The 20,168-nt window shown below is 38.0% G+C and overlaps 3 protein-coding genes across 6 annotated transcripts in view; 2 read left to right on the top strand and 1 right to left on the bottom strand.

The window, feature by feature from the left end:
• Positions 1-998: 998 nt before the first annotated feature.
• On the top strand, positions 999-7,603 carry LOC110182761 (uncharacterized). 4 transcript variants are annotated; one of them, XM_020950873.2, is made up of 5 exons: positions 999-1,145; positions 6,532-6,583; positions 6,701-6,807; positions 6,873-7,033; positions 7,107-7,603. In XM_020950873.2, exons 2-5 carry the CDS (start codon positions 6,562-6,564, stop codon positions 7,342-7,344), a joined length of 528 nt encoding a protein of 175 aa, XP_020806532.2. In that variant the 5' UTR covers positions 999-1,145; positions 6,532-6,561; the 3' UTR covers positions 7,345-7,603. The 4 variants fall into 4 exon arrangements, with proteins under 4 accessions (XP_020806532.2, XP_086694818.1, XP_020806534.2 ...); XM_086838692.1 differs by having other exon boundaries at positions 6,532-6,622; XM_020950874.2 differs by having other exon boundaries at positions 1,000-1,132.
• Positions 7,291-11,440, bottom strand: RecQ5 (RecQ5 helicase). Its single transcript, XM_020950876.2, has 3 exons — positions 11,192-11,440; positions 7,990-11,118; positions 7,291-7,929 (listed from the first exon to the last, which is right to left on the bottom strand). Exons 1-3 carry the CDS (start codon positions 11,292-11,294, stop codon positions 7,826-7,828), a joined length of 3,336 nt encoding a protein of 1,111 aa, XP_020806535.2. The 5' UTR covers positions 11,295-11,440; the 3' UTR covers positions 7,291-7,825.
• Positions 11,441-11,736: 296 nt separating this feature from the next.
• Positions 11,737-20,168, top strand: part of dlp (glypican dally-like) — a 48,124-nt gene continuing 39,692 nt past the window's right edge. The window contains exon 1 of the mRNA XM_020950913.2: positions 11,737-12,522. Within this exon, the coding sequence (XP_020806572.2) occupies positions 12,189-12,522 (334 nt within the window). The 5' untranslated portion in view covers positions 11,737-12,188. The remainder of the gene's footprint in view (positions 12,523-20,168) is intronic.

Raw genomic sequence — 20,168 nt, 5'->3', positions numbered from 1 at the left:
GCTGACAACTTTGGCTTGAATTTACCCCTTAATTTTCACAGTATATTTGGTTCTTTATTTCACTAAAATCCCCATGTACTGTAATTTCTTAATTAATTAATTAATCATCAACATAAATATCAAGATTTACAAATTTTATTGAAAAATATAAATCAAAACGTAGTCGTAAAACGTAATTAACAGTTTTAATATTTTCTTTTATTTATTTTTTAAATTAAAACCTACTTTTATTTGGTTGAAGTCTTTACTATTAAGGGGAATTTCATATATTTTTTGTACAGTCGTTTACCCAGTTTTGGTACAGTCGTGTCCCCATATTTTGTACAGTAGTGTCCCAGAAGCCACGCTACTTCTTTATTTAGTGGGTTAATACATTTAGTGTTTTAGAAAGTATTTATTACAAAATTTAAACAAAAAATATATAAAAGTCACCCTTTTGATTCTTCTAAATATTCTCTTAATATTCTTTTTTCTTATATTTTGTTCTGGTATTCACTATTAATACAGGGAATTTGCATATATATGCACAGTCGCTTCTCACTTTTAAACTTCATTGAGAAATATTTAATTTTAGTTTCGGTAAAGTTTAAAAAAAAAACCCGCAAATTATTTGGTTTATTTGCGTGACTTTCAGGTGTTAATTTGTAGTGTCGCCGTAAAATTATTCAATATTTGTTTAGCTCTTTAAATCAGAATAGTTACACAGACAAAAATATATGAAGCAAATATTTAAAACTTGATTTTATAGATTAATTTTTCAGTCCTAAATATGTATTTATTATTTAAAGACCATTCCGGTTTCATTTACAATGTTTCTTGAATTTTAAAGCCTCAAACCTGATTAAAATTGGTAGTAAAATAGGCTCAAATAAGGGTTACTTTATTCCGAACTCTTTTTTCCGTGTACGTTTACTCTCTTTGCTTAACTTAAATTCTCTTTCGTGCGCTCAATTTGCTCTTTTTTCTTGGGCTGTGGCTGGGGCTTGTTTGGCGGGCTTTGGAGATTCAGTTTTGGGCTTTCAGTTCCAATAGTTGTTGGCGTGTCGTCGGTTTCAGAGCGTTTCGAAAACCCAATTTCCGTTCCGAGACGCAGTTGAAACTAAAAACTTAGAAATTACTATTTAACGCGCGCGTAAAATACTTCAGTTTGTGCAATTTTAGTGACGGGATAAATAACTCAAAAGCTAACCCCTTTCAAACCATTAGCTGCACTTGTGTTTGCACCTCTAAACGAATATATTCTGAATTTCTGAAAAAATGTAATAAAACAGTAACCCAAATTTTAAAACACAAAAACGAAAAAAGAGAAAAACTAAAACCAGTTTGTCATTTGCTCAGCAGTAACTAATTTTTGTAGTAGAGTTGGAAATGCACTGAACCTCTCGCCGAAAGGGAATTAATCATCTTCAGTGTCGATCTGGAGATCTGCGGAGTCTGTGAGATCGCAGGGCCCCACCCAGAGCTAATTGTACAATAAACAAGGGACAAACAAAAAAAAAAAAACTATATACATCAGAAAGACGATCGCAGCACTTTTGTTGCTGTTGTTTTTCTTTTTGTTAGACATGCTAATTTTGCACAAATTACACAGACACTGGCTAACACACAAATTAGTTTGTTTAATGTGACTGACTCACTCACAATTTTCTCACCGTCAATACGGGCCCCTCCCCTTCAGATGCGATGTGACTTTAATTAGTTGACAAATACTCGGGGTTATTGCAGTAGATATATAAACATATATATTTGATGATGGCATTTAAAAATATATTTAAGAAAAGTTAAGATCTTAGAACTTTATTTGGAAGATTAGAAAAAAAGAAAAATCATAAATAATATATGTATAGGAATAAAAGCAAGACTTTATAATTATTTAAAAGGGAAGCTCTTTGAGCTTAATAGGTGATATTTTAAAAATCATTAGGATTGTTTCTAGTAAACAATTTTTTACCCCAAGTTCATCAAACAACGAATAATTACGATTCAATTGTTATTATTATTCTCTTTTTAATAATATTAAAAGCATATTTATGTTATATTTCACAAACCAATATTAGTTCGCTTAACACTCAATTAAGGGACCTATCTCCGCCTTGGGAATTGAACCCCTTTCAATCCTTTGCCAATTCGCTTTATGGACACTGACCTTCAATGACAGCCCCCCTCCCCCCCCCCCCAGGTGAACCCATGACACTAAGGTAACAACAAAAGCGAAACAAAACAATACGAGTGACAATAACCCCAGTGTACCTGTTAGTGCCTGTAGTAAATCCCGACCAGCCTTGGCCAATTGCTTTGGCATTGAATTCGCCAGTAGCAACCCCCGAGAGAAACTCCCTCGAACGGGTAGCCACCCCCTAAAAAGGGGTAGGGACCCATTCCGCCCACATCGCAAATGTTGCATGTTCACAGCTAAAACAAAGCTCAAGTCGGTGGCTAAAAAGCGGTGTGGGCCTGAATGAGGTCAAAAGCAACAACACTAGCCCGGAGCCACTATTGGCAAGAATATGTATGGTAAAACCATTGCAAAAAAAAGTGCAACCTGAGATTGCTAATTAGACTATGACACTTTGAGATACCCTTTTTGAAGGAAGAAAATTACGAATGACGAAAAATATTAATGTAGGTTTATACATTTTTTTTTTAAATTTAATTTGGTTAAGAGGAATTATTGGTTTTAATATAAAATCATAATGTAGCTCTGATATGTATTATATACATGTTATTTAAGTCAAACTCTGTGAAGGAGTCATTTCCGACCACATAAATCATATATATTCTGGTTTAGCATTAAAATCCGAGTTGATCTAGCCAGGTTCCGGTCAAAAATTATTTTTTCAAAAATTTTCAAAAATTTTTAAATTCTATAAGGGGATACATCGTTGAAATTTTCAAAAATTGACAAAATTTTTAATTTATATTTAATTTAAAATGTAGTATGCAGATTTATTAACCTTCTGAAAACTAACACAAAATTAATGATTTTGTGACTTAGTTATGGTCATTTTAAATTTGGATTTCTCCTAAAAATTATCATATAAAATATATCGATTGAGTGAATAATATGTCTAAAAGCCCGTTGTAGCTAAACGTTTTACATATTTAAATTTGTAATTAAGCTCTTTATTAAATATTAATTAATTATTGAGAACAAATATTACTAAAATGTTAACAAGTTTTTGAAAATTTTAAATTTGTCGAAAATAGATACAAATTTTAATTTAGCATTCAGATTTATTTAACAAATAAAAAGAATTCAAATTAGGGCAAGGGTAAACAAAGTTTGGCTTACCAAAGCTGGCTGCTATTCTTATCTTCAGTTTTAAGTAGGCTTAAACTTTTCTCAGCTGAACCAAATTACCAATTTACTTACCAATAGAACTACCCCTTGGTGAAAGGGTATTTTCCTTGTTTTTGGAAAATGCAGCTGGAAAAATCGCAAAGCAACGCGGCTGCCCTTTCGATGGGAGAGAAAACTTGGGCGCTGGGATGGATGACCAAAGGCAGAGCCAAAGTCAGAGCCCAGAGCCCAGAGCCCAAGTACAGTAGGCGCCTTAACATGTGTACGTGTGCTTCTCGCGGCTGTGCAACCAGTTCTCCGTGTTGTGCATATCAATGCGAGAGTGTGTGAGGGGGAGGCAAACGCAGAAGGCGGACTGGAAAACAAGTTTTGTTGCATTTTTCAATTGCGATTGAGCGCCGAGATATACATATATTCTCAGATCTCACTCTGTAGTTGGCAGGAAATTGCAAATGAGGCTTAATTAAAATGAAAAGCTCCTCCGAGAAGGCAGGAACCAAAACAAAACCAAGAACCGAGCTGTTGGCCAAGTCATTGACCCAAAAGTCGGACGCAGACAGACCAGTTATAGGGCTGCTTTAGATCGGAACAAAAGGAAAAACGAGAACAAGAGTTCCTCCTTTCGAAACGAGGTTAATTCACACTGATGGCCAAAAAGTTAGGCATACCTTTTCCGTTCACAGAAAATCCTCTCTGAGGGCGCGCAGACTCAGTGCAGGTGTGGCTAGTGTTCAAACCTCTCTAAGTCTCTTTCTAACTCTCTTTGATCCTCTCTCTCTTAGGCAAGTTCTCTTTTGGTTTTCCAAATAAAAAACCTGTTCTTCTTGGCCAATACAAATTTGTTTACATTTTTTTTGTGCTTCGTGGCTTGTTGCGTGTGTTTTGTTTGTTTTCTGCCTTTTTTTTAGGCTTTCTTCTTCTAAGCGCCGCCGAAAGAAACTTGTTTTTTTTTCTTGTATTATTTTTCTCTGTTGGTTTTTTGGTTCAGGGGGAGGGTGGTGGTGGTGACTTGAGTGTGGGCCAAAACGTGAAACATTCGTTAGCAACAACACGACACACACATACCAGTTAACACGCAAGCAGTTAAGAGCTGGAATTCCAATCTTTGAGAGCTGCAAACCCGAAAATTAGTGAGGAGTTTTAGTTTCGAGTTTTTATGGTATATGGTATATAGTAGTTTATTTTTAAATATTTTCTTAAATGGTAGAGAATATTTTTGAGCTATAATAAAACTAAACTTTATAAGGTATAATAGACAGAATTTGTCAAGCTTATACATAATGAAAATTATTTTAAAAAATCTATGATTAAATCAAATTTTCAAACCTCTTCAGGGTACTATAATTTTAGTCAAAAGCTTGTAAAATGTAAAGAAGTTATTTCCGACCCTACAAATCATATATATTCTTGATCAGAATCAACAGCCGAATAGATCTAGACGTGTCCGGTCAAAAAATAATTTTTGAATTTTTCTCAAAATTTTATAAGGGGTTACATCGTCAAAAATTTTAAAAAAATGTCAAAAATTTTAATTTTGAAATTAAGTATCCAGATTTATTAACCTCATAAAAACTAGCACAGAAATGCTTTCCATACTCGAATAAATGAATTTTTAGCTAAGTTATGAGATTTTTAAACTTTGATTTTTCAACAAATTCTCATAGAAAAATATCGCTATGAAATATGGTTATTTAAACTTTAGCTTTCCTATGTTAGTTTCCCTTCTTGTTCCCAATTACATTGTCTTTAATGGTTTGAAAAAATTTTTATAAAACAGAGAAAATAAAAACAAACCTCCTTACTTTTGTATTTTGTAACCTTTTTTATAAATAAATAATTACTTAACATTATCTTTTTAACTAATCCGAACAGTAGTATTCTCCGTAATCAATTATTGTTTACCTTTTGGCAACCAGAACCTAGACACTAAAATGTTTATTAACTTTCGAACCCTAAGTTTATTGACAGGGAGTGTCTGTCTTGTCCTCATTTCTTCCTTCCCTATCCCAATTTGTGGGTATATCTTTCCCTTTTCGAACTTTACTACCGACTTTTTACGCAGTGAAAGTTATGCGTGACCCTTTTTTAGGGTTTGAGTTTGTTGGTTTCCAGTTTCATTTCAGGTTTGACTTATATTTTTCTGGTTTTCTGGTTGCATTTTAATTGTTATTTATGGGGTTATACAACGCGGGGTTAACTAGCATAACAGAGTCGTCTCCACCTCCGCACGGTTATTGTACGTGCCTCTGGCTAATTTCTGGCATATTTTTTTTATACTTTGTTCTTTATGTTGCAATTAGCTTCAATCAATGAGAGGGGGACCCAGTGACGACCCAAAACCATGGAGTGATTCCATTGTTGGTTATGAAGTGCTTGAACAACCAGTTCTTCCCCCTAAAATACACAGAGAAAATCATTTGTTATTCTTTGCATGGGTATAAATATAATGGTTTTATGATAGTTTAAAATATGGGTAATATAAAAATATAGGTAGAACGCCTGTCGAAATTTTTAAATTTTCTAAAAAATAAATCCAATGTTGATCTGCTAAATTAAACAAATTTATTTAAATTTATGTACTATTATTATTTCCTCTCTGTACAATTAAACTACACATGTCAAGCCCGTAGTAACGGTGTTCCATAGAAAACCAAAAGAGGTGACAATTGAGGTACACAACTATTGTATCCATTGTGCTTTGGCCTTTAATTAATAAATGAATTGTAATGGAATTATAGATTAAGGTGTCACAGGCCTGCAATCATAGGTGGTCTTAAATATTCATAAGATTTTTGCTATAGAAAAAAACAAGTCGATTGCTCGCATTCCCAGCTCAAATTTGGTATGCATCTCACAACCTTACCACCTCTATGGTATCGAGGGTAGGATAGAATAAACCCCACCCAAAAATTCCCACACATCCGATCGATCCAATGAGATCATCGCTCATATATAGTATATAGTATATATGCCCTTAATCAGTTTGGGCTGCACTTCTAATGCCAGAAGTGGATGTGGGAGACCTTCGGTGATCAATTGACACAAATCCACAACAGAATGTAGTTTTATTTTATTTTATTGCACGCTCCACCGAGCATCCAATAACACACATCCGATAACCCAGAGACGGTGGCCAAATAAGGTCATTCATTTAAGCCCGGACTCTAAAATTCCACCAAAAGAATAAATAATTAAATGTTCCAAAACTGAAGATGCCGTTTCCTTTGTAGGTCGAAAGTGTTTCCCAAAAGAACAACAGAATGAGTTACTTGCGATCGATAGGTACATAAAAACACAGCATATCCGGGAGCAAATGTCAAAGTGAACCAAAATTCAATTGAATTAATGGTGTTATTTAATTAATTAATTAATTAATTGTTTAATAATTATTTTGTGCAGAAATCTCAAGGGTGGAAATGTCGCCGGCAGATGATAATTCCTTTGCCACAACGAATGGCAACAAGAAGGCCACCTACACTTTGATATGTATTAAAATTGTGGAATTGGTAATAGTTATTCCTTAGATATATTATTTTTAAATTAATTATAATATTATTTTATTATTTTACAGTGCCTGCTAATATGCTGCCTGGGCTTGATCGACGAACCGGCCACCAACTCGCACCTGCGAGTGTTCATCACTCCGCGGGTGATGGCTCTGTGCTATGTGACCTTTGGTGCCTTGGTCATCTATACAGCGATCTATCTGATAATGGCACTCTTTGGTGATTTGTGAGTACTACTTAATATTTATTTATTATTTTATTAACAATTAAAAATTTAAAATATTTGGGGGAACCAAAAGAACTCCCTGGCGTACAGCTACTCTATGGTCCCTGGTGGGTTTCATTCTCTTTGTGGCCGTGACCGCTCTGTTGTTCCGGGACTGGAGCACCACCAAGGATCGCAACTACTGGCACCCGAATATGCATCGTCTGGATCTGGTGATGGGTTCCGCTTCGATTTCCTTGGTCACCTCACTGGTCTTCTTGCTGGACATCCTTCTCACCATTCGCTTTGGCGTCCATGGAGATCTGGAATGACATGGACGGACATGGCGTGGACTGTAATATTTATAGCTCCAGCTTAGGTGTAAGGACACACATTCCCCCCAGTCTCCCAGCTAATTAGAATCCCACAAAAACAAAAAAAAAAAAAAAAAACAAGAATTGCCATCATCGAATTGAAAAATGTACAAAAAAGACGACGTCCATGGAGAGAGTTTAAAGTTTTCTACGCATCGCCTGCCCTGTTTTTATGTTTTTCTTTTATTATTTAGCTTATTAAAAAAAGCATCACGAACGTTTTATCTAAACCAATTAATAAGTAAGAATCCAACACGAGTAAAATTTGCTACTATTTAATGTCCAAAATGAAAAACAAACTGCAACTGCATATATTTTCTTAATGTTTTATTGATAAATTACTTATTATTATATACAAAATTGAAACATTAACGATAAAAAAAAGATTTTTTAACTTTTTTAACAAGGCGATAAACACTATTCGTTGTGTGTCATAAAGTCACTTGGATTCAATGAAATATTTCTCAATATCCTGATCATTGTTGATCATCTGCAAGCCATGGAAGGTCTCCTTGATGTAGCATTTACCAGCATCTCCGTCTCCTGGAATAATAATTGATTTAATTTATTTTTCTTAGAAAAAGATTATAGTTTATAACATACCTAAGCTGCCTTCACAAATCCGCTGAGTTAGCAATTTTGCCAAGGCTTTAAATAGCTCCTTGGTGGCTATCTTTCGTTTATAGTAGGGATTCAGCCATTGAACTACGTTTTTACTCACATCGTTCTTATGCTGATTTTTCTCTGGTTTTTTCTTTAAATTGGATGGGTCTTTCTCTTCCGAGGATGAGTCCTTCGAAGGTTTCTTTTCTAATACAGAGTCCTTCGAAGGTCTCTTTTCTGATGAAGAGTCTTTCGAAGCTTTCCTTTCTGCCGAAGAGTCTTTAGAAGCTTTCCTTTCTGCGGACGATGAGTCCTTGGCGGTTGATTCTTTCTCTCTTTTGTAGTCTGCTCCCTCCTTGCCATCTTTTCTGCGGGATCCAGAATCCTTTAAATGCTTTTCTGATTCACTGGAGTCCCTGCCCTTATCCTTGCTAGATCTTGACTCTTTTTGGGAACTCCTATCCTTGTCTAGACACTTTGCATCCTTACTTTCTAACTTATTAGGCTTAACGTCCTTATTATCCAAACTTTCTTCCTTAAGTTTGTTGTTTTCCAACAGTTCTCGGGCTGAAATGAAACCCAGGGTTTCAGTTTTGTAATTTGACTTTTCGAGCTTTTCGTCGTTTTTGAGTTTGTTTTTCTCCAACATTTCTCGGGCTGAAATGAAGCCTATATCCTCGGAGGATTCCTTGCTTTTGTCTTCCTTTGATTTTTGATTGCTTTCTGATTTTGCCTCTTTTTCTTCCAGCATTTGTCGAGCGGTTTTGAAACCAATTGAAGGCTGTTGATCCTGCTCCTCATCGGATTCACTTTTAAAGGAACCAAAGAGATGCTGCATGGTGCTCTTGGCCTTCGTCTTGGGTTCGTGTTGATGGGACACTCTTTTCCGCCGATGAGTGTCATAGCTGCCATCGCCATTCGCCATCAGTTTGTACTTTCTCTCACCAATTATACTGTCGGGCAGGGGATCGAGTTCGGCATCAGCTTCAGGACTATCTTCATCCATAGGTTCATCTTTGACATGATCGGAAGGCGGGTCTTCAGGAGTTTTATTCCCTACATCCTTTTCAGCTTCTTCAGGTTCCTCTTCATTCGAGGAACCCGATGTTGGTTCCTCCTTCAACTCTTTTTTGAAGAATGAGGAAATGGAAGTTTGCTTACTGTTGCTGCTGTCCTGCTTGAAACCCTTTCTCTCCTTTAAAGCTTTTGGCACTTCCTTGAGACTCTGCGGTCTCTGTTCCTCCAGTTCTTTGAGTTTCCGCTCAAAATAGGCCACACTGCCTCCCGTCCAGACGCCCTTTGCACTCGTTTCCGGTTTGGGAATATAATCAGCCAGCAGAGGCATCAGTTGCAACTTTCCTGTGAGTTGTTTAATAATGGAAATCTGCTTGGCTAAGGCATGGCGGTACATATTGGCCACTTTCTGTTGGCGGAACACCTCGTACTCCATGTCCACGGCAATGGCTTCGTAGTCATTGTATTTTAGGACACTCTTCGGCTGCTGTTCTGGTTCATCCTTGCACTTGTCCACATTAGCTTTCAGAGTATCAATAATGGCCGTTAGATACTTCTCCCTGTGAGTGGCCTGGAGACCAGCTATTTTCTTTTCCGTGGCCTCCGCCTGTCGGATGCGAGAGATTTGGGCCGCCGTATCCTGTTCCAGCTGACGGGCAGCGCTAATTTGCTTGCGCAACTTGAACTGTTGCTTAATGAAATCTTCACTTTCCTTTTTGGCCTTCTTTGCCATCGAGGAGTGGGAGCCGGCGCCTTCAGAGTCAGAATCCCCAGATGCATATTCCTGGGCAGCACGCTTTTGGCCAGGGCGTCCACCTTCGTATAGATCCGCACAATCCTGCAGCGAGATATGGGACTTGAAGGTGTCATCCATGCACAAACGGTGGAACATTTCCAGTGCCTTCTCCGCTTTCTGGGGTCGCCGGCAGACATCACACTGGCCGCTGCAGTCGGGCGCCGGATCCCCAAAGAAGTCGGAAAAGAGTTTGTGCCGGCACGTTGTTCGCTCGCAGAATTCGGTGATCTTTTCAAACTGTTTGATGGCTCTCGCCGTAAGCATTTCCTTATCGCCACGACCTCGCGCCCTGTTTGCATCGTTCTGCAGCAGAAATCGTATACTCCGCACATCTTCACGGCCGTAATATAATCTACAAAACGAGGGCAAGCCGTCGCGACCAGCGCGACCCGATTCCTGGTAATAGGCAGCCACATTCTGTGGCACATCCCAATGGATAACGAAGCGCACACTCGCCTTGTCCACGCCCATGCCAAAGCTGTTGGTGGCGCATATAATGGGCTGATCTCCCCGCATCCATGCCTCCTGCACCTCTGTGCGTTCCCCTGTTTTGAGGCCAGCATGATAGGCAACGGCTCCGATACCCTGCTTGGTAACGCCGATCGCCATGCGCTCCACTTGCTCGCGGGTGCGACAGTAGACAATGCCGCAGCCACGCTGGGCTTTCGGTTGCTCTTTGAACTCCTTGGGATCGCCCAGGCAATGCCTGGCAAAGTCCGCCAAGTGCTGGAAGTCATCCTCTATGGAATTCTTGTATACAATGTCGTAGAAGAGGTTCTTTCGAAAGCTGGGTGTGCAGAATTGGGCCACCGGCTGATGCAAATGCAATTGCTTGTATATATCCTCCTTGACCTCCTTGGAGGCTGTGGCCGTTAATGCCAGCCAGGTGATGTCTGGATATTTGGAACGTAGGTCGCCCAGCTTAAGGTAATCGGGCCGGAAGTCGTGTCCCCACTGGCTGACGCAATGGGCCTCGTCCACCGCAAAGTAGGCTAATTTCTTGTGCTTGTGCAGAGTCTGCAGCAGCTCCTGGAAGAACTTGGTGGCCGCCTGCTCCGGTGTGATGTACAGGAACCTCAGACTGGTCTTCACCGCCCGCAGATCCATAATGACCCGGTCACGCTCCTTGGTGCTCATTTTGGAGTTCAGCGAGTCCGCCGGCACTTTCAGTTTGGTCAAATGGTCAATCTGATCCTTGATTAAGGCGAGGAGCGGCGAAAAGACAATGGTTATCTGGTTCTCGGACATCAGGCCTGGCAGCTGGAAGCACAGGGATTTACCCGATCCAGTAGGCATCGAAACATATACGTCTTGCTTTTCTGAAAGTCAAAATGTTCAGGGTTTATTATTATTTTCGAGATATTGGGTAAGACTTCATGTCCCCATATTCACTTTTCACAGCACATCTCACGGCTCGCTCCTGTAGCTCGGACTTGAACTTTGAATGGCCAAAATGCTTCTTTAGCGCCTCGTTGACCGCGCTCTCCTGGATCATTTTGTTTGTTGTTTATTCCTTAACTGCGTTGTATTTCAAATAAACAAAAAATCGGCACAAGAACTCGTTGCCGCCAAAACAGCTGGTCGGCGGTAGGACAATATGACCAGAGAACGGAAGCGTCAAAAATACTTAATATACTAAAATACTGATATACTAATTGATGAACCGCGATGTGGACAGCAATCAACGATTGTCATTGTTTTGAATTAACTAATTAGTAATAATCATTAATCATTTTGTTATTAATGAAATGTTCAAACTTTAAAAAACAACAACACCAATACGAATTTGGGCTTTTCTATTCGATAGTATTCATATTTGGCGCGCATTAATACCAAGTGTTACCGTAGGTAATAATAAAAATCCCTAATTTTGCCAGATCTTGATAGTCTGGCAGCACTGTCCTCGGTCTTTGCCTATATATAGGCTGCCTCCATAACTCTCTGTTTTCTTCGTCAAAAACTTTCATCGCGTAAGCACCTTCTGTGCTGCTTCCTCCGCGGTCTCTGCTTTTCGCGCTTCGCTTTCAATTCGCTTTTCGTCGCGGAGTGTGTGCGTGTGAGTGAGTGTGCGGTGTGTGCTTGTGCCGCTATTTGTTTATTAAATCTACCGCGAAAGCCATGTTGCACTTTAATTGTTACCAAGCTCAAGATGCACACTGAAAAACAACACCAACAACAACAGCAATAATGCCGGCAAACAGCAACAAAGCGGCTTATTAGTGTGTGGACGACCACCGGTGCGTGTTTGTGAGGGTGACGAAAATATTTACCGCAAAAAGGCAACAAACATAACCAAACAACAGCAACAACCAGCCGGCGTAAATTTTATCTCGCTCTCCTCTCTCTCTGTCTTGATCGCTAAAACAAGTGAGTTTCGGTGGTTCTCAAAATGCAACAACAAATGCAACAGCAACAACGCCTGCACTGCAGAAGAAAAGTGACGAAAACGACGGCAACAACAACAACAGCAACCGCCTGCCTTGTGATATGTAGCAGTTATTTACTTCTGCTCGCCACCCACTTTCCGCTTAGCGTGCAAGCGGACGATGGCTCCCACTCCCTCCTGCCCTCAGTTGGCTATCTGGCCGCCCCCAATCCGGCGGGGGGTGGTGGAGGTGTATCCTCGATCATCGATCAATTCAGTCCGAACTGCAGTGCCGTTACGCATATTTTCCAGGCGAGAGGAATCGATGCAAGCGAAATACCACCAAAGCCCAGTAACGGTAAGTGGAGTAAATAATAATACTTGAATTTCTTAATGCAATTAATTTTAGGGGTTGAGTTGTTGTAATCAGTTAATTAAATTGGAAGTAAAATAAAAAATTACGAATGAATAGATTATCATATTTGAAAAATATTTAAAAGAACAAGATAACAAAGACTGTGTTATGATGTTTCTGTTTGTTTACCTTTAAGTTAAATAAATATTAAATAAAAATTTAAAATCCTTTCTTTGTTACTACTTAATTTAAAGAAGTTTACTAGAAGTTTAGCTAGTTATCTCTTATTGCTGACTCTTATAGTTGTCAATAAAATAGTACACATTTTAATTTAAACAGATAAGAAACGAGGTCTTTGCATTGATCAAAGTGCAAAAATATTTGAAGCGGTTGTCAGTTATAGGAAAGAGTATGAAATCATAAATTAAACGAATGATAAGTTTAATCAGGGCCACTGAAAATTGTTTTTCAGCAAATATAAAAAAGATATAAAAAATTGTTCATGTTATATTACAAATCCAAGTTAATTTGGCGTTCTCTCAAAATATCCCTAAAAACTAACCCTTTTTGAAACATGATAATGATATGATGATAAGAATTTATTTTCTCATAAATTCCTAATATTTCATAATATTGCAAAATCTTCAGAGATAACAAACCAGTCTGAATCACTACGAAACAAAGGGAACTCTCGCTCAGATTGGCAGATTCCATGATTCATGCCGCTCCTTCATCTTGAGCTCTTTTATTTTTTGTTTGGTGTGTTTCTTTTTGTGCCAACTGCCCTTTTACGCCTTACGCCCCTGGAAGGAAATAAAATTCCAGGCAAATCAACTCAAAGATGCGAATGAGAAGCAGCCAAAGGTAGGCTCTAAATAAAAGAGAGTCCATCGCCGAGAGCGTGTCCATCCAAGAGATCTTGGCGCATGCGTCTGTTGCTCATCCGAATCCCAGGCTCCTTGCCCCCTCTGCGTCCTATCTCTGTCCAGCATCAAAGGGTTCCAGTTTCCAAGACCAGTCCAAAAGGCAGAAGCAGAGGCAACGAAAAATCTCAAGAAATTCCTTTTTGATGAACAAAAAAAAAGGGAAATAAAACGAGAAGAGAGCAGATATGCATACAGTTGAGCCTCGTTAATGTTGACTACTTTACTGCAGAATTTTGGAATATTTAATGATATAGAAATGGAGTTCTAATCATATTTCATTTTATATTTGCAAATGTTTTATGAAGTTTTAATAATTTTTAATTTAATATTTTATATTCGGTTTTATCCCATTGAATTTTATATATTCAAAATCTAAATGAATTTAATTCCATTATTTTATAAGTTTTTAATTTAAAATTCTTGCAATTTAAGTTGATTTTAATATGAATTTATTTTGAGCAGTTTTCCAAAAATTACAAAAATATCTTCTCAAGATCCTTGTCTTTACTGTAGACTCTATAAGGATGTTGGACTGTAGGACACACTCACAAAAAGGCTCTTTTGGCTGGTGCAAGAGCAAAAATGTTGTCACACCGCTTTTACACACTGTGCTCCGTAGGGTCAAGGGGGCGTTCAAAGGGGTGGGACGGTACCTAGTCTCGGCCTCGATCGGTCCACGGTTTTAGTTAATTTGTATAAATCCTGAATTAATCACGCTTAATTGCAATAAGTTGCTCGCTCGCTTGCTCCCTTCTCTGTTGCCCTTTCGGTCTCTCTGTTTATCGTTCTCCTCGTTGCCTCTCTTTGGCTCTTTGTTTGATTTGTTGCCAGGTAAACTGTTGTTGTTGTTGTTGCAGCCTCTGCCTTTTGGCCGCTCTCCCTTTTCCCCTTGGCCCTTTACCTGCGCCTTACCTTTGTTTATTTTTGGTTTTCAACGTTGCTTGATTGGTTTTCTTCTCTTTCGCTCTCGCACATCTTTCCCATATTCTTTATCTTTTTTATAAACATTTTTTTTTTTGGGCAAATGCATTGCGCACTGCGTTTCGTTCATAATTTCATGGAAATGCAGAGGGGGGTAGGGGTACGGGGTATGGTGGAGATGGGGCACACACACACGGATAGGTAGAGTGGTCAGTTCTCGAGTTCTCTTTTGTGTTGTCTTTGATATTAATCAAGGTGTCATTGAAATCGTTTAAATTATGCAGTTCAGGATTTTTATTCTCTGTCGGCATTTTTATGTGAACCTTTTACTTCCCGATCCGATCCGATCCGATCCTCTATATGCCTTCTCTCTCGTTCACACACACAGTAGTGTGCAACATGTGCACTTGAAATAATAATCCTTAATCCTTGAATTATTAAGTAAAACTAATAGGAAAATTGGATAGCCTTGATAAAGCCATCATTAAATTATACCTAAAACTAAATTTATTTATTTTTATTTATATAGTATTACATACAAGATTGACTTTTATTTTGAAGATAGATTTTATAATGATCTATTTAACCAGAAACTTAAAAAATATATATTTTTCACACATTAAAAAAAAACATTTATGTAGTTTATTAGTCATAAAAATAATTTGTAAATACCTCAATTATTCAAAACATTTTTAAAATTTTAAAATGTTACAAATAAGCTACTATTACAATTGTTTAAATAATTTCTCCGAGTGCCCAGAATCTTTCTTTCTCTTTCGCCGTGTGAGTCATAAATTCTTCTCTTCTCATTTGCTTCTTCCCATACTCATTCTCATTTCCAAACCGATTCTCAAACCCATTTCCCCTGCCCCGTTTTGATTCCAATTCCCTTTCTCCTTTTCATTCACCTGACCCCCCGCTGGCCTCGCCCCTGCCCCTTGCCACCTTGTCCGCCTGATAAGCGCCAGCATTTAGATAAAGTATCCGACCTGTGTTCCTGTTCCCACAAACATTTTCGAATTGCTTAACCGGGAACTACCTTTCGGCAATAGGTGTTTATAGGGTTCTCTGTATCAGTGCTTTGTCGGTTATATATATATATATTTATGTAGGTTAGCTAAGGTGAGGCTGTGGCTGTCTGATAAAGCTCAATTTCCAATTCAGATAACGTTTTCAAAGAATAACCTGACGTAAGCAAATAGAGAGCAAAAGAGTTTTTTCCGATGATAACCAGACTTTTTGGGGCCCTCATATTGTCTAAGGGAAGTTATGAGACTTTTCTTGGTTTACATTTGTTAGAAGAAGAATTGTTTTCAAAGCAAAAATCCTACTAACAGTAAAAACAAATTTAGCTAAATAAGATTCGAAACCATCACCATGTCTATTACTTCTACTCAAAGTGAAATTTCGATCAGTCACGATAAAGTGTTTTTTTCCCAACACATTCATCTTCACATCTTTAGGCGAATTCCTTTCATTGAACCATGAAAAACACCAAACATTGAACCCAAAAAATAAGAAAAAAGCTACGAAAAAACAAAAGACAGGAGATACCTTCCGTGCTGCAAGAGCAACTACAACAACAGCTGGCACTTAAACGCTTCATTAAAGTTGCACTTCCTGTGCCACATCAAAAAGCTGTGTGCGAAGCCCACTTTAACCCCTGCCTCGACTTGACCATCATCATCATCAACATGGTTGGTAGGCAGGCACTTAGCTGAAATTGTTTGCACAATTTAAACAGTTCACAAAACATTAAATCGTTAAAAATAATATCAGAGAGTCAGGCCAAGAGAGAGAGAGACTCAATGGAAAAGCCAGTTTTTGAATGCAATGATCGCCGGGTGAAATACTCTTACCAATTGATCAGAAAAATCTACACTTCCTATAAGGTTTTAAGGTAGAGAAAAATTTTAAAATTCTTATCTATTCGAATTTTTATTAGGCCTTGTTTATCCATTCATATTTATATTTGATTAATGCAGAGTATCTACAGAAAAAAGTATCTTTATCGCAAATTCGATGCAACCAACCGACCATTTCTCACACAGAAAACATTCAACGTTGCTTCCTCTGATTCTCTATCTCCCTCGGTCAGGTTTACCCATCTTTGTCTGTCTTTTGCCAAAAGAAATTTACAGCAGAGCTGATTTTTCATCGGCTGCTGTGGTTGCTGTTTCTGTGCACAGTAAGAAATTGAGATACTTTTGGGATATTTTAGAATGAAAAGTATTGATAACAAATCATTTAAAGATTTTGTAAGGTATAAGCCAAGATTAATAAATATTTTTTAAACTAAATATATAATCAAGTTACGATACATTTCAAAATAAAAAGACTGTATCTTAAAATCACATTTATATCTCGATTTGATTTCTGTTCACTGTTGCTCCACTTTGTTGGCGTCTCCACTGGCGGCAGTGCATCCGCCGCTCCTGTCCCTGATCTCCTCTTACCTTGGCAAACCACCGCATGACTATTAATCATTTTCCAGCAACCAATACTAAATGTTACCATCTCTCTTACTCTCAGTTGGCCCTTTTTTTTCGTCGTTTTATTATTATTTTTTGTGTTTTTTTGTTTTTTGCATTGTCGCATTCCTTGGCCGTGTAAAAAGAAGAAACGAGGCGATCGGTTTATATGGCACTATATCATCATCATCTTCATCGGCGTCGTCGGCGTGTGATCATGTGATATATACTTCTGCAATTGTTGACCATTGTACGGAGGCTGGGTTTTGGGTTTCGATTGGAATGCAGATTAGATGGGGGATCCTTTGGGGTATATAAAGAAAACGAGTAGGAGTAGTTTGCTGTCCTAAGTTATTTTATGAGCTTGTAAAAAGGATAAATGGTAGCCTGTTTAAGATAGGAGATAAAGCATTCCTTAAATCATATTAGAAGGGAGATAAATATGGTTAGGAAAGTACTGAACATTTCTTTAGAAGTACTTTAGTATAAATTAAGAGATTAACAACCACTGATGATCCAATAAACCAAATCGTCTAGCACATGGCCTAACCTAAGGCCCATGATCATGATCAATATCGAACTATTTTGCCATTAATGCGCCATAACAATTACTCGGTGTCTTGGGGCTGCTTTTTAGAACCTATCAAGATCATCAGCGTCTGGCCAGAATGATCTTGAAACCAGCTGTGTGCTGCTATCTGATCCATGGATCGTTTCAAGCATCCCAGACATTTCGCCTACAAAGTCAACACTTGGCAAAGATTTCTCGCACCAGCGAATCCCGAGGAAAGCGGAGGAGATCTGGGTAATTTCGCGTAATTAGCTGACGATGCTGACAGAAATGGGATCTCCCAGGCTGTGACAACAAAAGGCTGCGATCTCAGCAAATTTTCTAAGAATGAATCCTGAGGATTGTGGAGGGGATGTTGGAAATGAAAACGAAACCAAAGCGGAGAGGAGCTGGTGAGCTGAGCGATCCAATCCAACGACTTAATTGCCGGGCAAGTGTCGGAGGAGGATACCAAAAATAGGTAGAGAAGAGAATCCCAGACTCTCGGCCCAGACTCTTGGCCAGCATTCCCAGTCATCCCGTGAGCAGGTCAAACGTGGCCACTTTATGGAGCGAGATAACATTTTGCCTGTGTGGTCTCACCTCCTGTCTCTGTCTGTGCCCCTGTCTCTGTCTCTGTCTCTGTCCCTGTCTCTGTCTCTGGATTTCAACTCCTTAAACAAGTTCTCGGCGCATGCATTCCGAATCCATTTCGTGGCTTCATTCCATCGGAACAGTTGAAGCAATGACTTTCATATATGGCCAACGTTGAAATACCTTTTTCGGGAGTGCAGCCAACCAAGAGAAAAAAAAATTAAAGAAAAATGTAAAAAAAAGGAAGAGATATACGACCTGGCAAAAGCTTGCATTTTGTTTGTTAATTTATTTTTGTGGTTTCCTTGGTCCAACATTGCCTTAACACCTCATTGTAAAGATGGACAAAATGCCTTTCAAGGATATTCCATGGTTTGGCAGATATTTCAAAAATCTTGTAAGATTTTCTCACGCTCTGATTTTGGTTTTAAAACCGAAACCAGTAATTAGTAACTTTAAAAAGGAATTTAAAGTAACTTCTCTATTTATTTCTTTCTTTTACAAAATATGCAATATATTAAATATATTCATACTTATTTAGAAGTTTCTCACGCTTTGATTTTCGTGTTTAAAACCAAAAATTACTTGGTAAACGCTTTGGTAATTACGCAAACCAAAAGCCCAATAATTAGAAACGCCCCAAAAAATAAAACGGCAGCTCTGAATAACAATTACATTTAACATGTTTATTAATAAGCCAGAGGATGGCGGGAAGGGGAAGCTCCTCTTTAACCATTTGGCGGCTTCATTTGACCAAAAAAGATAATTAAGCAGTTAACCAGCTAAGAGCTTGAGAGATGTGAAGCTGTGGCCGGGTCTCAACTACCTTGTTTGGAGGGGAAAAAACTCCCAACTCCGAGTCTTGTCGTAAATCTCCAACCTTTTTAGCTTCACCCACTTTTGAGGCTCGAGCAAATGAAGCATTAAATCGTGCAAACAAACAAGCGAAACAAACTTACAACTACAACACAAAGTTATAAATGCCGACTCTAGATAATAATAGTAGGTAAAGTGCAGGAGAGGCGATGCCAGTGAGCAGGGGGAGTGGCTCCAGGAAGGAGCAGGCGGCGGAGCATTTACATAATGAGCATGTTGTGGGTTAAGACTCTTCCCCAAGTTCTCTTCAGTTCTCCGGACTAGAAATGCCAAGAAAGCAAAGTTTGCAAAAGATTATGGCGTTCTGGAACTGGGAAAACTAAGAGTCTGGAGGTTGGGAGCGGGGTAAAGGCAGTGGGAGGGTTCTTGAAAAAAAAAAACAACATCTCAACTTGGGAAAAAGTTTAAAACAGCAAGCAGCAGACGTAAATTAAATGAGTGGAACAACGATTCTTGGGAAAATTCTCTTGCAAACTAATAACCAGAGAAATGCAAGCAAATAGGGTTTAAGTACTTCAGACATTCATTAAAAATTTAGTTTACTTTAACGCATTTTAAATACAATGTTTGAATAATGGAATTTAAATATAAAATTTTAGTTAAATGTTCAAAGACTATCTTGATTGTATTATTAAATTGTATGAGTGTTATTTATATTTTTGTGTGGGTTTTAAGAGCTTTGTTTATACCTGTATTATTCATTTTGTGAGCAGGTTGCTTTGATATTTATCTTTATGGACATTCTAAAAAAAAGTCTGTAAAACTTATGATGTTGAAATAAGTGTTTATATGAGCAATAATTGTAAATCTGTTTTTATCTGATAACATATAATTAAATCCTTTGACCACATCATTATTAATTACAAAATTTTAGTTATTTTATTAATAGTTATTTTATTTAAAGTTCTTTAAATACTGTATCATAAATATATATATATATTCTGAATACCCATAAAAGCCCGCTTTCTGCACTTGATCTAGAAAATAAACCCTTGAATTAGTTCTCTGTGGCAAATCACTGGCATCTCCTTTAGTGATCCTCATTACCCATTTCGATGCACTGACTCCCTCATCAACCTTTCCTTGGCCTTAACCGAAGAACAGATGCCAAAGCTTCCCATGGAGCAGTGCACTGTAAAAAAAGTGTTAAAATTATACAGTAGTGCCTGCTTTCATTTCATTCACCTATACATTTTATATTTACAGTTTTACATTCACCGTTTTGCATTTTCCTCTATTTTTACAGTTTTTTGTATGACAGCTATTATAATTGTTTTTCTTAAAATTTTCCGATTGTTCCTATCGCAGATA

Source organism: Drosophila serrata, unplaced genomic scaffold (assembly GCF_035046125.1).
Source record: "Drosophila serrata isolate PLE 108 unplaced genomic scaffold, ASM3504612v1 contig_71, whole genome shotgun sequence".
NCBI classification, from domain to species: Eukaryota; Metazoa; Arthropoda; class Insecta; order Diptera; family Drosophilidae; genus Drosophila; species Drosophila serrata.
Note: the sequence above shows the minus strand (reverse complement) of the source record. Positions and strands in the feature narration are given on the sequence as shown.

What these genes read in the sequence shown, in the direction of transcription:
- LOC110182761 (XM_020950873.2), top strand. Translation starts at nt 6,562, where the DNA reads ATGAGTTACTTGCGATCGATAG. An exon ending in GAGTTACTTGCGATCGATAG is followed by an intron (nt 6,584 to 6,700) that starts GTACATAAAAAC and finishes TATTTTGTGCAG; the next exon opens with AAATCTCAAGGGTGGAAATG. An exon ending in ATGGCACTCTTTGGTGATTT is followed by an intron (nt 7,034 to 7,106) that starts GTGAGTACTACT and finishes GGGAACCAAAAG; the next exon opens with AACTCCCTGGCGTACAGCTA.
- RecQ5 (XM_020950876.2), bottom strand. Translation starts at nt 11,294, where the DNA reads ATGATCCAGGAGAGCGCGGTCAACGAGGCGCTAAAGAAGCATTTTGGC. An exon ending in CGTGAGATGTGCTGTGAAAA is followed by an intron (nt 11,119 to 11,191) that starts GTGAATATGGGG and finishes TTTGACTTTCAG; the next exon opens with AAAAGCAAGACGTATATGTT. An exon ending in GATTTGTGAAGGCAGCTTAG is followed by an intron (nt 7,930 to 7,989) that starts GTATGTTATAAA and finishes TTATTATTCCAG; the next exon opens with GAGACGGAGATGCTGGTAAA.